General features: G+C 46.2%; 1 protein-coding gene across 3 annotated transcripts in view; it reads right to left on the reverse strand.

Moving 5' to 3' along the window:
- Loxhd1 (lipoxygenase homology PLAT domains 1) overlaps positions 1-14810 on the reverse strand; it is a 152335-nt gene that overhangs the window by 16080 nt on the left and 121445 nt on the right. For all 3 annotated transcript variants that reach the window (XM_034518241.2, XM_034518240.2, XM_076912406.1), the window contains 3 exons: positions 13309-13426; positions 11671-11845; positions 9756-9941 (listed from right to left, as the gene is read on the reverse strand). In XM_034518241.2, coding sequence (XP_034374132.1) covers positions 9756-9941; positions 11671-11845; positions 13309-13426 — 479 coding nt within the window. The remainder of the gene's footprint in view (positions 1-9755; positions 9942-11670; positions 11846-13308; positions 13427-14810) is intronic.

Genomic DNA, 14810 nt, shown 5'->3' on the forward strand with positions numbered 1-14810 from the left:
GAAGGATGGCTTCTGTTGCTTCCTGACCTGTGTTCACCAAGCTCTTGTCAGGGATCCTTCGTCATTGGTTCGGGTATCAGCTCCACCAGGAAGCCTTCTCTGATGTTCCCCACTACTCTAGAGGCCGATTCAGGAATGGATTCCGGAATTTCCGATTTCAAAACTTCAGATTTGTGTTGCTATTATTCATCCGTGTGAGGGCACACCGAGTCTTCATAGAGTTTGGTTCCCTAGGGCTCAGCCTTATAACTGGCAGACCATGGTTGTTCAGCGAGTGCTGAGCGGATAAATAGGGTTTGTGTCAGGGTTCTTGGCTGAACTGTTCAGCAGTCTTGAAGGGCCTACGAGCTGCCATTTCTCACATCCCGGGATGATCGTGAGTACAGATCTGCTCTGCTGTAACTGGTAGGGCTTTTCTCAGAAGTGTCCCTGCCACAGCAGAGCTGGCAGTGTGGGTTTGCCATGACAGCTGCATGTGACTTACACTGCTCCCGTCACGCAAACTCCTTGAGAGCGTGGAGCATCATGGGTCCCTCAGAGAGAGCAGCCCCGGTGCTTTGGCAGGCCAGATGGTAATGTTTGCCACTCATAACACAGCCATGAGGCAGCCTGACAAGCAGCACACAGTGGGCCTGCCAAGCAGCACACAGTGGGCCTCAGTCACTCCCACACCCCTCTCCCTCAGGCCACCTGGAGCTCCAGAGGCAATTTCACTGTCCCAGCAAAGCCTTTCTGTGAGATAAGACCAAAGCAAAGCCTCTAGAGAGCCTGCCTCAGCTCCCAAGAGTACATAAAAGAGGTATAGATTCCAGGGTGCTGATGCCAAGTGCATGGTTGGCATAGATATGCTGGCATCATCCCAACTTTTAAAAAAATATTGTTTGAGAATCTCATTCACAAATATAAAGTGCTTTGGTCAAGCCCATCTGCATTCTGTTGATGATGACCAGTCTAACACCCCTCCTTCACACTCCCAACACATCTCCCTCTCACCTCCATGGCCTTTCTTAAACCCACTGAGCGTGCTTAGTGCTGCCACTATGCAAATGGGTACGGATCCATGCACTGGAACACAGGTAGCCTGATTAGGGACTGAATGTGAAGCTAACCGAGTCTCTCTTCCCTAGCACCCACTAATGAAGGCTGAGAGTATACTAATAGCCCTGAAAATGCTAAACCCTTCCTAATCCACACAGGGGTCTTGGCTGGCTTGCTCTTGTACAGGTCTTACGCATGAAACCATAGCCACTTTGAGTTCATGTGTGCAACATCCCTGCCATATGCATAAGATAGCATTTCACAGAAGTCTTCTACTACCTTTGACTCTCACAGTCTCCCTTCTCCACCTTCTATGGCAATCCCTGAGCCTTGGAGATAGTGGTGTGGCTTAGCTGTCACATTAATTTTGAGGACTCTGCATTTTCTATGCACTTTGACTGTTGTTAGTCTCTGAATTAATCAACATGTCCTGTAAAAAGATGCTTCTCCTATGAAGGTTGAGCGTATACTCATCTACTGATAGAAAGACAAGTACAAAGGCAAATATTTAGGAGGCAATTTAATATTATGTCCATTCAGCTAAATTTGTCCCTAGGACCTATAACCTGCCCAGCCATGGGTTCTTGACCCAGCATCACAGTTCTGTCTTGTGGAGTAGGTCTTAAATCTAATCATGAAGCTGTTAGTTATCTTCAAAACACTTGTGTTGCTGTTGTAGCAATGGGCATATCATGCCAGGCAAGTAATCGTCATATCTTTTAGTGTTCTCAGCTGGGTAAGACTGATGCAGACTTTTCTTCTCCAACATAGCACCTTCTGGTACTATAAAAACTAGCCATCAGGGAAGAAGGCTCCAGGCTAGGACTAGCTTGATTTCTCTGAGCCTTAAATGATTCAAAGTGTCTTCAAAGTAGGGTCTTAGCATCAAATTAGCAATGGCAATAGTTTGTACTGTTTTGTGGGTTTATGGGACCTCCCCACCGCCACTGACCAACAATTTGAATGGAGGTAACCCACACCTGGTACATGTCTTTTGTTTCATTGACTGTGTCATCTGGAAAGGCATTATTCCCCTGTGCCAGGTAACTCCATTTAGATTCTTTTAATATGCTGCATATCTAGTTTAAGGAGATTCTACAACTGTTGGTTTCCATAAGGTTTTGTCAAAGATCTTTGACTGTATTTCTTAGGTTTTGTGAAATCAGATCTTTGTTGGAGAAGCAAACGGTGAGAGGGTGAAACACTTCTGTTGTGTTACACAGCAGCGAGGAGGTAAGTTAGTTTATTCATGGCTGACACACAGCAGCAGCGAGGTGAGTTACTCTATTTATGGACTTGCTTTGTATTTGATAAATCTTTTTCAGTTGTCTGAAAATTAGGGCCAGTCCCATCTGTAAGTTCACAGATTGACTACATCAGAGATAGTCCCTGGTAGCACCAGGAAACTGATCAGCGCTTAGCAGGCCTCAATGCGTGCGGAATGGAAATGATGGGAGGAGGTGGTCAGAGCCTTTTTCTCAGGGCTTCTCCTCAGAACAGAAAGGAAGCAGCAAGTGGAGAAGAGAAGACACATGGTTGACTGTGTCGAAAGAGATTCAAATGTAAGAGATGCTGGGCTGTCCCTCACCCTACGTTCTGCCATGAGCAGTGTGTGTGTATGTGTGGGGGATTGTCTCACCCCATACCCAATCCCCTTTCCAGTTAGAATTCAGCAATGCAACTCTTCCCACTAAACAACAGACAAATTCCACTCCCTTTACATAAAAGACGCCCTGCATTCTCTGCAGTTTTCTTGCCCTTCTTTGGAAATGAAGAGTGTGATGGACAAAGACTACCTTAACACTTTGTGCTACTCAAATCTTACCCAGCATGCACATGGAAATAGGCAGCCCTGGGTAGTATGATGTTACCCAGATTTGCCTAGGAAACATATGAGGAGAGACAGACTCATAGGTACAGCATGCCTAACCAATGGCCAGCACTAGCTATCTGGTGGACTAACAGAGAGTCACCCAAAACTAGTTGTTAAAGAGCTCATTTTTTGCAAAGTCTCTCTTTTAGTGTCCCTGTGCTCTTGCACACAGAAAGCAAAGGCTCCATGTAGTTCACTGCAGTCGAAGGCTGGTGTGTGTCTTATTATTTATCAGATCACAAGCTGCTTACCTTGTCTCTGCTGTTGGAAAGCTACCAATGTCCTCAGACGTTTGCTCCCGAGCACCATGCTCTTAGAAACGCCCTGTGTATCATTTAAAGTCACAAATCCTATTTGGCCACATAAACCCTCTAGTGGCTTCTCATCAGTCTATTGGAGAAGCGCATAGATCAACACCAGGTGCCACTTCTCTACTCCGACTTTAAACTACTCACAACCTCACTTGCTATGTCAAACCTACACTGCACTTCTGAACCCTGATAACAGTCTTGTTTCTCTGTTGCCTGGAGTGACGAGGCCCAGGCTCTAGATGCCGATGCTGCCACCTCATTGTTGAGGTCTCTGGGGAAGTGCTGTCTGTAGGATGTCCTCAGGTTTCAATACTTGTGTTCAGTCTCCAGGTACTCCATCACTTGATCTGAAATCACTCTGTTTTCACATTATTGTGTATATTACTTGTCTCTGGCAATAAGATGATAACCCTCTGAGATCAAGAGACTGGCCTCACCTAGGTATATAATACTACTACTAATAATAAATAAAATATATAACAAATATATAATATATAATATGATATATGATATATGAAATATGATATATAAAATAATAATAATTTTAGAATAAAATAGAAACTACCACCATCATCATTATCATTGCATGCCTGAGTCCACACCAAACATGAAGAGGAAAGAATGGGAAATTTAGAGCCTCACCCAGGAGGGATGGTCTGTCCCAGCACTGTTGATTAGTATATTCCAAATGACCTAAATTCACTTTCAGTAAAAGGCCTAGCAACTCCAAACTGCCATGGAGTTCCAGTACCCCAGCTAGGAGGTGACAGGCTGAATGAGAGGGAGGCTGGCAGCACTCTGGACTTCCTAATGTCACTGCCTATGAGTCGACTGGCTTTCTGCATCTGCTGGGATGAGGGGCTCTGTGCTTCTTTTAGCCTGTTTCAATCTGCCATTGTGAAATAGACTCACTAGGCATCCATTCGCCATCTCCTTTTTCCTCATAAGGTCTCCAGGCCGTTCTCTGATGCTCAGTCCCTACCTGTTCTCTGCACAACATGGCTCTCACTGCCTCGGAGCCTCTCTGCTGCTCCCGTGCCCACACAGTTCCTTGTGCAGGTGCATTAGTTACTTTGATCATCACTATGACCCAAAGATCTGACAGGAACAGCTTACAGAAGGAAGAGTTAATTGGGGCTCACTGCTTCAGGGGATAGGGTACTCCCAGCAAGGAAGCCATGATGGGGGTCACACAGCAGCAAACTGTAGTAGACTCTCACACGATGGCACACCTAGAAAAAAAATGACAGCAGCCCCTATTTCTTCCAGCCAGGTCCCACTTCCTAAAGGCTCTACAGCCTTCAGAATGGTGCTGCTAACTGGAGAGTCTTTAAAACTTAAGCCCTTGGGCATGTTTCAGATTCAAACCATAACATGTCTGTTCTGCTGGCCATGAGCCCTGTATCCACAGGATTCTTTGTGCTGAGGTTGTAACTATGCCTTAACTCTCTTAAGTCTATTTCTATATTTGAGTCTAACTTCTCCAACTTCAGGGTGTCTGGCGACCTCTTAATCCTATTACTTAGTATTCAATGATCATAGAAGTGATAAATTATTTTCACTATCAAAGAGTCAACTGTCAGTATTTTTATCCAGTGCAAACCATTGAGATTCTTCTCAGGTAGAAAGATTCGCTTCACCAAGCAACACTTTTCCTAAAAATAACCCACGAGAAGTTAAAAGCCCATATGGGTGACTCACATTTCCTCAGCTAGATCATGGATGGTTTGAAGTGAGGTACAGAGCCATCAGAGAGCCCTGGATATGGAAGAATGCAAGACTCTCGCTATTGTCTTTTCAAAACACGTGCAAGGGACTCATCAGAGGCCGTCCTGGGTAACGCCCCGGGACTTGGCAGATATGAATTCGGGTCTCAGTGTTATCTGCCTAAGTGAGCACACTGTAGCATTCCTATGATTACTTCCAAGGTCCTTCTTATTTCTATGGACTCACATTATTCAAAAACCGTCAATCATCTTGTGGTTAAAAATTCTTTGCTAAGCAGGGTGTTCATTTAACCAGAGGCGGCAAGAAAAGCAAGAAAAGCAAGATGGGTTAGGAAATAAACACTGTTACAATTTGTTCAGTACTATAAAAGCTATCTGGGTAATTAAAACTGAATAGAATAATTAATCATTTATCTTGATTTTCTTCTTCAAATTGTATTCTGTGGCAATCAAATAGCCACAGGGACAATTTTTTTAAAAAGAGACCCCCTAGCTGGTAAGTGGAAAGGAAGTGATAGAATTGTAGCATCCCATTGTTGTTCTAATTGATCATCATCAGGTGAAGCGTTAGATAGGAAGAAAGTATGCAATGGAGCAACCAGTCTCCTAAGGGCTAAATCTGGAATTTGATATTAGCAATAGTGAGAGCGAGACTTCTTCCTACATTCTACCATATCAATACACAGTATTTCCCCAACTCTGTACACTCTCCTGTGTACCCCATATGTGTTTATAAGTAAGTTTACCTACTCCATATACTAGGGAAGTGTGTTACACAGTAAAAATGGAATCATTGTGAAGTGGTGGTGTGGTTTTACAGAAAAAAAAAGTCCATTTCCAGAGGAGAAACACACTAAGTGTGAGCGTGTTTGGAGTGAAGTAGCCCAGAACTTAGGATTTAGTTTCATATTCTCTGGTGATCAGAGAGGACCATAAAGCCAAGCAGTTAAGTTGATGTGGTAAGGCAAGATCATTTTTGAACTGAGGTGACAGACAGGTGGGAGCTGATGTCACTGTTTCCTTCACTTTTCTGCATGTTCAAAATTTTTCGCTAGATTAAACACACCTCCAGGTCAATTTATTATTATTATTATTATTATTATTATTATTATTATTATTATTACCAATTTAATATCCCCCCTCAAGTAGATCCAGGGATGAGAAAAACACTATGATTTAAGTTAGCTAAAGATTTGTAGACTCATTTGTATCTTTATCTAGAAATATTTACCTTTTAGAGGAAGAATTTCAAACAAAATACATTTATTTACACATTTTTTTTAATCCAAGGACTAGATGGAGTTGGGAGGGATTTTTAATATGAGGAAAGTGTGGCAAGGAGAGGTATTAAAGGCATGCTTAGCAGACGTAGCATGTATGAACATCTGCATCTACATCCTCCAGAGAGGAAGCTACTGTAGAGAGGAAGTTGAACTGAGCACCTGGCTCCTCTCAGGAATTGATCCCAACCATATAGGCTTACCTGCCCTTGGTATTATCCTGCTTTCGGGACCAAAGTCAGCCTGGGAAGGATACCCACTGCTCTCTGCCTATGTGGGAACGAGGATCACAACAGTGACACCAAATTTTTTGTATCCAAGAGTCACCATAGGGCCAAGGCCATCAGACCAGGACTCAGTGTCAAGCTCTCGGGGAGTCTGGAATCTAATGACAGTGTACAGCCTTAGCTACTGTGTGGAGGGGGGCTGGCGCTGTCCTCAGTGCTGAACCATCTCCTGCCTCTTCCAGGGATTTGACAGTGATGAGAAGAAACTGGATAATTAATTGGGCGTCAGGCTTTTGCATTGCAAAATATACACCAAGAAAGCCATAAAGTCCAGATATGCACACAACCACTGTCCGGAGAAGGGGTGTAGACATCTAGAGGGCTTAATCATGAGCCCAGCTAAAGTTTATGGTCAGCCCCCCACTTCAATCAAGGCACAAGAAAATCTTTAGTCCTGGAGGGCATTGAATCTATGATGAAGGCATGAAATACAAGGAAGGATTTGAGAGTCCTGAAGGAAGATGTAACTAAATACTATTAAACTATATTAGTTCTCTGTTATATCACAGGTAGTGGGTTGGTGTCAAGGAAAAGCCAAGACAGTGGAACTCAAAGTTCCACTGAGCTAAAAGCCAAGTATGCTGGCTGTTTTTGTGTCAACTTGATACAAGACAGAGTCACTTTAGAAGAGGAAGCCTCAACTGAGAAGATGCCCCAACAGATTGGGCTGAGGGGGAGGCCATAGTGCATTTTCTTGATTGATGATTGATGTGGGTGGATCCGGTTCACTATGGGTGGGTCGTGGTCTGTGTAGTATAAAAGAACAGGCTCACTAAGCCATGTGGAGTGAGACAGTCAGCAGCACCTCTCCATGGGCTTTCCATCAGTCTCTGCCTTGAGTCCCTGCCCTTAATTCTTTAGGTGATAGACTGTGATGTAGGCCTAAAGACAAAATAAACTCTTTTCTCCCCAAGTTTCTCTTAGTCCTGGTGTTTTATCAAAATAGGAAACCCTAATTAAGACATCCATGTAAAGAAAACAGAATTCAGTCACACAGAAGCCAACTCTTTGCAGCTGGACAATAAGTTTTAGTGAGAAGGTGAAGACATGAAAGCACTTTCTAACCAGAGGTAGGGAAGTACAGTTACGGCCGGCTGTGTGCTTGGAGCCACGACACAAGGCAGATGTACCTGTGGCTGGAATTACATGGCAAATCCAGAGTGGGAGGCGAAGCCAGTCGATGCTGCCTACCTCACTGGATTGTTTCCATTTTTCAAGCTTAGATAATGGCTCCTTTTTGTCCCTCAGTCCCCACAAGACTGAGTTCAGGGCTGTGAAGACCCAAGCTACAACAGTTGATACCATTTTCAGCACAATTCCTGGACCATACAGCCTTGTTGTACTTAATGTGCAACACTTTAGCTTCTCTGACCTGAGCTCACAGTGGAACTGCATCTGGTTTGCTGTGTTTTCCTTTGTCCCCATGGCCTTGACACTCTTTCCCTCAGCATCAGGTCCTGAAGCAGATTCTCTTCAGCAGGCACCTGATGAACTGGGACCCCAGGAGAGTCTTTGTTGAAAGGGCAGATCTTAGGCTCCTCCCTGAGTTCCTCTCTGCTTCTCTTGGATGCTCTGAGATAAGCAACTTTTCTCAGCCAGGCTCTTCCACCATGATAATCTGCCTCACCGCATCCCAGAAGCAAAGGAACTGGCTGACCATGGACAGGAAGCTCTGACACTGACCCAGAATAAATCCTCCTTCTCTTGCCTGATTATGTCAGATATTTTGTCCCAGTGACAAATGAGAAAGAGGAGCTCCTAGACACAGCATTTTGTCTGGACGAGGCTCCTACCTGGACACCTGATAGAAAGCAAGCAGATAAAGCATGCGTGCCCTCACATTGCCAGCTTCCTTCCTGGCTCTCTGCCATGGGGACAATCAAGATGCAGAATTATGATCAGCAGGATGGATGTGGTGGGTCAAAGCAACACCAGAATTTTTACTGCTGACTGCTGGTTGGTTCATTTGCTGCTCGGTGGTCCTGAGGTGGACATCCTAAGACCTCTATGTTCTTTGGTTAGATTAGTGAGCCAGTAACATGCTTTTGTAACACAACATCACAAAGTACACTGAACAACCAAATATTTGTATTTCTTCCTACCTCACAGGGTCCCAGGCCCACCAGGAACATCTAATGTGTTCCTGGTGGCATGAATGACCCAATAGATGCAGGAAATCTGACAACTGTGAAGCTATGTTATTGCTTTGAAGAGCAGCTGTTTTCTCTGCCTTACCTGAGTTTACTGTCATATGGGAATGCTTTGACTGTGACCCCATGTTGAAACAAGTCAGTGACATCATTCCTTCTGGAAGCACAACCAGTTGCTGAGTTGGGTTTATCAGCGATCAGCTGCAGCAGGGTTTGAAGAGATAAAGAGAGGCGGGCTCAGGACAGCCCTGGAGGAGGCGAGAAGACAGCAGGAGGCAGGAGAGGGCCTGGAGCAGACAGCTAGGGGAAAGCTAGGTTTGACTCAGGATGCAAGAGATGGGTTGGAGGAAGCAGCAAGCATGGAGTACGTCTGAAAATGGACCTTCAACTCTGACATCAAACGGAAGCTGCAGGTGCAAAGGCAGAGGAGAGAGAAGCCCGCAGAGAGCAAAACAGCGGTCAAAGGCATGTGGAGGCCACGAACTCCATCACAGCAATGGACAAAGTATCCTGTAAGTGCCCTGGAGTTGAAAAGTAAAGTTCTCACTTGACTTGTATCCTGCTTAAATTTATAAGTGAATATGACTACCTTCAGACTCAGTGTTGTAAGGGGGAAAGTATAATACTGATAGGAAATCCATGGGAAGTGGACTTGGTGAGACTTCCTTCCTCTTATTCTTCCTTCCTCCCTCCCTCTCTTCCTCCATCCCTCCTCCTTCCCACTCCTCTCTTTCAGGCACAGAACACAAATCTTTGTACGTGCTAAGCAATTATGCTACACTTGAGCTACTAACTCAACCGAATCTTTGTTTTTTAAATTTGTATGACTAAATTAAGTAGAATCCATTCTCTGATACTGAAAAAACAAGGGATCATTAATCTTCCATGGAGAAAGCAGAAGGAAACAAGCCACAGGTATTACAGCTGCCTTGGAACACCAGCCCTCTAACCAACGGTACACCCAAATGGTGCAATCATGGCTCAACCACCTTCCTGCTGGTGTAGGCAGAGTATACTTATAGAGAGAGGTGGGGCCAGTGAGCACTGTCCCAGAGAGACTCCTTACCACCCTGCTCAGGCAGTAGCTACCTTTGTTGTCGTGCCAGACCCTCAGTTTGCAGAGGTGACCCAGGCTCAGCATGTCAGAGAAGTTGAAGGTGTCCGTGTTGTTCCGCTCAAACTTGTTCCAGTTGGCTGACTGCTTCAGGGCCAGGGTCCCGCTGTCTCCATTTTCCCCAAAGATGATGATGAACACATTGGCATCCGTTCCTGCCCCTGGGAAATACACAAAGTGAGGCTCTGGGGGCTGGCATCTCTCCACAAAGCCCTCTGCTCTGGCCTTATTCCCAGACCACTGAGGCACACGGTGACAGAGTCTTACTGACTGAGGATTGAATCAGAAAGGCCAGAAGTGGTCTGGACCTCTTAGGTGTTACAGGGAATCATGACGTTGGCCTGGTCTAGCTGCTTTGAGAGGCATGTGACATAGGTTTCAGGTTAGAGTCTGGGGCACTGTGTGCCTTTCAGTTCTTGAGAAACTGAGGCAGTGAAGCATTCAGGCTGCCTTGTGATTTTCTGTGTTACCCAGAAGTCAACAAAATGTATAGAAGCTTGATAGACAGATTAGACTCAGACATCAATCTTGTGTATCCTGTATAGCTTGCAACACCACTGTATCCTGGCAACTACCATTGTATTGATCCTGGCAACTATCATCTTCTGTTTCTGATAAGAGTCTAACGCTTGGGATAAACTTGTCTCCGCCTCAGTCTTGCTGAGACCCCCATCCTGGTTAAGATTCATTTCTCATTGGCCACACCAGGTAACCTTGGCCTGGTAAGTAAATGTCAGTGTTCGCGACACATCCAGTTCTTCCCCTCCCCGTCTCATTGCACGGTACAATTACTGTTGGTCTAACTACAGTCAGATTCACATGAATGGTTGGCCCAGAAGCGCACCTGTTCCTGGGGAGGCGCATCGTACAGGCGTTGGCCATGGTTGAGAAGCCAGAGCTCCTGCAAGGACTGTGTGTGGAACTTCTTTGTGATGCACCTGTTGTTACCAATGAACTTAATTCTCTGTCTGATAGCATGCCACGAAGGAATAAAAAGAGGACCTTCGAAGAATGTGGACACTGAGAACTTCGAACAATAAAGAGGAAGGTCCGTAATGAGGCAAAAAGGAAGAAGGACATTCTAGAAATGAACTCAACCAGATTTACAGAGCCTGAGATTTCCACCAGGATGGTTGACTCTTTGGCAAACTTCTCTGTTAAAAGTGTAAGCTGTCATGACCAACAGGTCATCTATGGTGAATGTGAATGAGTCTGCCAAATTCTTCATGATCCCTTCAGAGAGGCAGAGGTCTTGGCTAGGGGAGGAAGGGTAGAGGCATTTCCTCCTGGCATGAGGAGATGAGGGGTATCCCTCTCTGCTTAGAAGCCCTTCCTCTGGGCATTCTGTCAGCTCAATGGCTCTGTTTATCTTTTTGGACTTGACTCTGACATTTGTCTGGGATGCCCCTGTGACTCTTGCTCCAATTTATATGGGTAAGACTTCCTACTCTGACTCTCTGGAAGCATCTGGGCCACATCTGTCTTGGCCTCACCTAATGGTGTGTTAGCTCCACCAGAATGTCAGACTTATGGGGTTCCTGGAGTCCCATCTCTATCCTCAGTCCCCAGGACAGAGTCACATACAGATGACTATGAAGCACAGTGTGCCGAGGTGCACAGTGCTTGGGGGAGAGGCAGCCAACAAAGGCAGGGAACTGTGGGGCTCTGAGCACAGCAAAGGCTGTGTCCCTGAAACTATCCTTTCCATTTCTATGAGAGGACAGAGAAGAAACCAGTTCGGCCACTGGGAGAAAATACTTTGTCCCCAAAGAGTGGAGATGATTTGGCTTTAGAAGGTTATGTGAAGAAAATGCCCTAATCAGAAGCTAGTATTCAGTCATGATATTAATGGAAGGCAAGGGGAGAGGAGGCAGGCAGGTCACAACCTACCCAAGATGTCACTGGTCTTCACGGAGACTGTGTAGGATGTCCACTCCATCATCTCCTCTCCATCAATGACTGCACATATTTCACATACCAGTGTCTTCTTTCCCTTCTTTTGGGACAACCAGTCTCCATAGTAGAACATGGTTAAGTCTCCTGTGTTCATGTTCTTCAGAAGGATCTGGAGAGAGGCCATGTAGAAATGTACTCTGAGATACCTAAGCTACCCAAGCTCCCTGATTCAGACTTGCGGGTGTAGGGGAGGGCTTTGTTTATGTACTCTGCTGAAAGTCCCATGCAACTTGGAAACTGGAAATTTACCTGAAAGGCTTCCATAGCAATGCAATGTAGAATGGTGTATAGAAAATGTTTGCTGAATGAGTGACAAAACAAAACGGATCAAGCCATTGGCAGCCTGGGAGCAGGGCACTGACATTTGCCAGGTGGCGTGGATGCAGTGTTGTTGGCTCAATGAAAGCATGCAATGGCTACACAGGAAGGGGCAGCCCGAGGAGAATGAGGACAGATGGTCATGTGTGGATGAAGGGTGGGAAAACTATTTCAGACAAGCTTGCAGAACTTATATTATAAATTAAGCCATGTTCCGCCGACCCTAAGTGTATATATTAAAATCCCCATCATCAAAGTCTTGTGGCATGACCTTATTTAAACCAGATGAGGTCACAGGTGGCCTCGGGGACATGTGCACATGGGGAAAGTGCTGTGTGACAGCTGATGGAGCTTGAGGACAGCCAAGGTCATCCTATGCTGTCTCCAGAGGCACATGGCCTACCCACACCTTCATTCCCGCTCTTCTGCCCCACCCCCCCAAATTCTGGAGGCTGCAGGAATCTGCCTCATATTGTACAAGGGGTGCATGACACCAAAGCCAGCCCATTTGACTCGGCCACGACCGTGGGATTGTTAGCTGTGTCATTTGTTTTCATAGAAACATAGCAAGCTGAGATGTGCACTGGTAGCCTCTGCTCCTTAACAGTGAGTGACAGTGGCTGCCCACTGGTCCCCAGTGTCAGGGTCCTGCAAGGTCCTGGAGACAAGCAAATGGTAATTCGGGACACAGACACCTCCTTTCCTTGGGAGAAGCTGACCCTGTGGCTGTGTGTGGTATGTGGTGTGTTCTGTAGGCTGTGTGCTCTGGGGGGAGGGGGGAAGGCAAAACAATGAGACCTCACCCTTCTGCTGTTCTACATTTCTCACCATCCCCTGCTCAGGATGTCCTCAGCCTGCCTGAGAGCCCAGGGATGAGCCACAGCCTGGCTGCCCCGGGTGGACTCAGGCTCCTCCAAGAGAGAAGGCGGGGAGGAACAGCTACCTAGTAGTGTAACTAAGGGGCACAGAAAGACCACCTCCCACCCAGATCTCACTGCCTCAAGTCTGTCTCTCTATGAATCCCTCCATATCTCTCGTCCCAGATGATTCTCGCCCCAAACCTTCTCCATCCCAGGCTCTTCTCACTGTGCTGTGTTCTCTGGCATGATTCGGCTCTTACTAGACACAAGCAAAGCTTCATTCCCCGATTAAGTCACACCAAAGTCTGAGGTCAGGTATTACAAGAAGGTCACTTATAACTCAATAGCATGGAGGAGAGGTGGGCAGGGACAGAGGAAGGGCGCCATGCGCTACCCTCTCCAGGAACCACTCTGGCCGGCTCCCCATCCCATCAATCCGGATGCGCATCTTGGTAAAGGGAGCGATGTCCAGGATCTCCATGATGAAGGTGTCATTTTGTTCCCGCTCAAACCTGAGGGAGGAGCATGAAGAAGAGAAGTTGGTAACTAGCCCTGGCCACACACCAGGCACTTCACTGCTCGGCAACAATTCCCCAACTGCCTATCCTTTGCTCCTCAGGTGTGACCCTGAAAGACTGACTTAAGCAAGCTTGGCTGATATACACAACCCTGAACCAAGAGCTACCAGCCTGGGTTCTAGTCCCATTTGCTGGTTCCCTACCTTTCTTTCTGGGACTGGGGTTCCTCTGGGGAGAATGACATCCACCCTGCAATTTCACAAAGCTATCCTGGAGACCATAGACGGGAAACAAACTTTGAAGAGAAGCTTTCGTGATGTTCTATGATGTTCTAGGAGGGCAGGCTGTACACTAACCAACAGTAGAATACAGATTGACCTCATTTCTCTGTGTGCAACTGCACAACTGAGCACAGTGGGTCTGGATTGGTCCCTATTCCCGACAGCTGTGATGTGGGAGTGAATGGAAGACGATGTTGCTCTTGTGACTTTCTCTCTCCTATCTGATGGCTGCATCGTCTCAGAGATGCTCTACAGGGCCACCAGCACGAGGCAACCTTTAGCCCTGACTGGTTCCTCCATGCTATTGGGTTATAAATGGCTGCTGACCCATTCTATGATACTGCTGATGGGCCCTGGAGTGGTGCAGGTGGTCCCAAAGAGAAGACTCCAAGTGTCAATTGTTATGGTTCTCTGGGTACAAGACACACTTTTAAAAACAGACCACATCTGTGTGCCTAAGATTATGACTGCCACACAGCAAGAAAGAAGGCTTCCCTGTCTTGGAGACAGTGTTATTTCACAGGACACCTCTACTCTGACAACCTATAGGTATGCATTTCATGGACATTAGAGTTCTCTAGAGGTGGGGGGCTTAGATGAGGAGAGTGAATGACTGTGCTCCTGAGTGTTGAATACACAGCATCCGACAATGGTGCCAACTGCAAGCACCCCCCGTAATGCCTCTGTACATGTATGTGCAAATGTGTGCTGGCCTCCATCTTGGGGGCACGTGGCTTTACTTAGAATAAAGTGTATCTCCTTGCACAGCGCCACGCTGTGCACAAGTGAAGAAAAGAAGAAAAGATATGACCTGGAGAGATTGTTTAGAGGCTACGTGTACTAGCTACTTTTCCAGGATACCAGGCTTCCAGTCACAATATCCTCATGGCAGCTCGTAACTATCTGTAACTCCAGTCTTAGGATGTCCAGTGCCCTCTTCTGGCCTTCATGGGCACTAGGCACCCATGCAATACACAAACATGCATGGAGATAAAGCGCTCACACACATAAAATAAGTAGGTTTTGTTTTCTGAGTCAGGGTTTCTCTATGTAGTCCTGCATGTCCTGGAAGTCACTTTTTGTGGACCAGGCTGACC

Source organism: Arvicanthis niloticus, chromosome 14 (genome assembly GCF_011762505.2).
Source record: "Arvicanthis niloticus isolate mArvNil1 chromosome 14, mArvNil1.pat.X, whole genome shotgun sequence".
NCBI lineage: Eukaryota > Metazoa > Chordata > Mammalia > Rodentia > Muridae > Arvicanthis > Arvicanthis niloticus.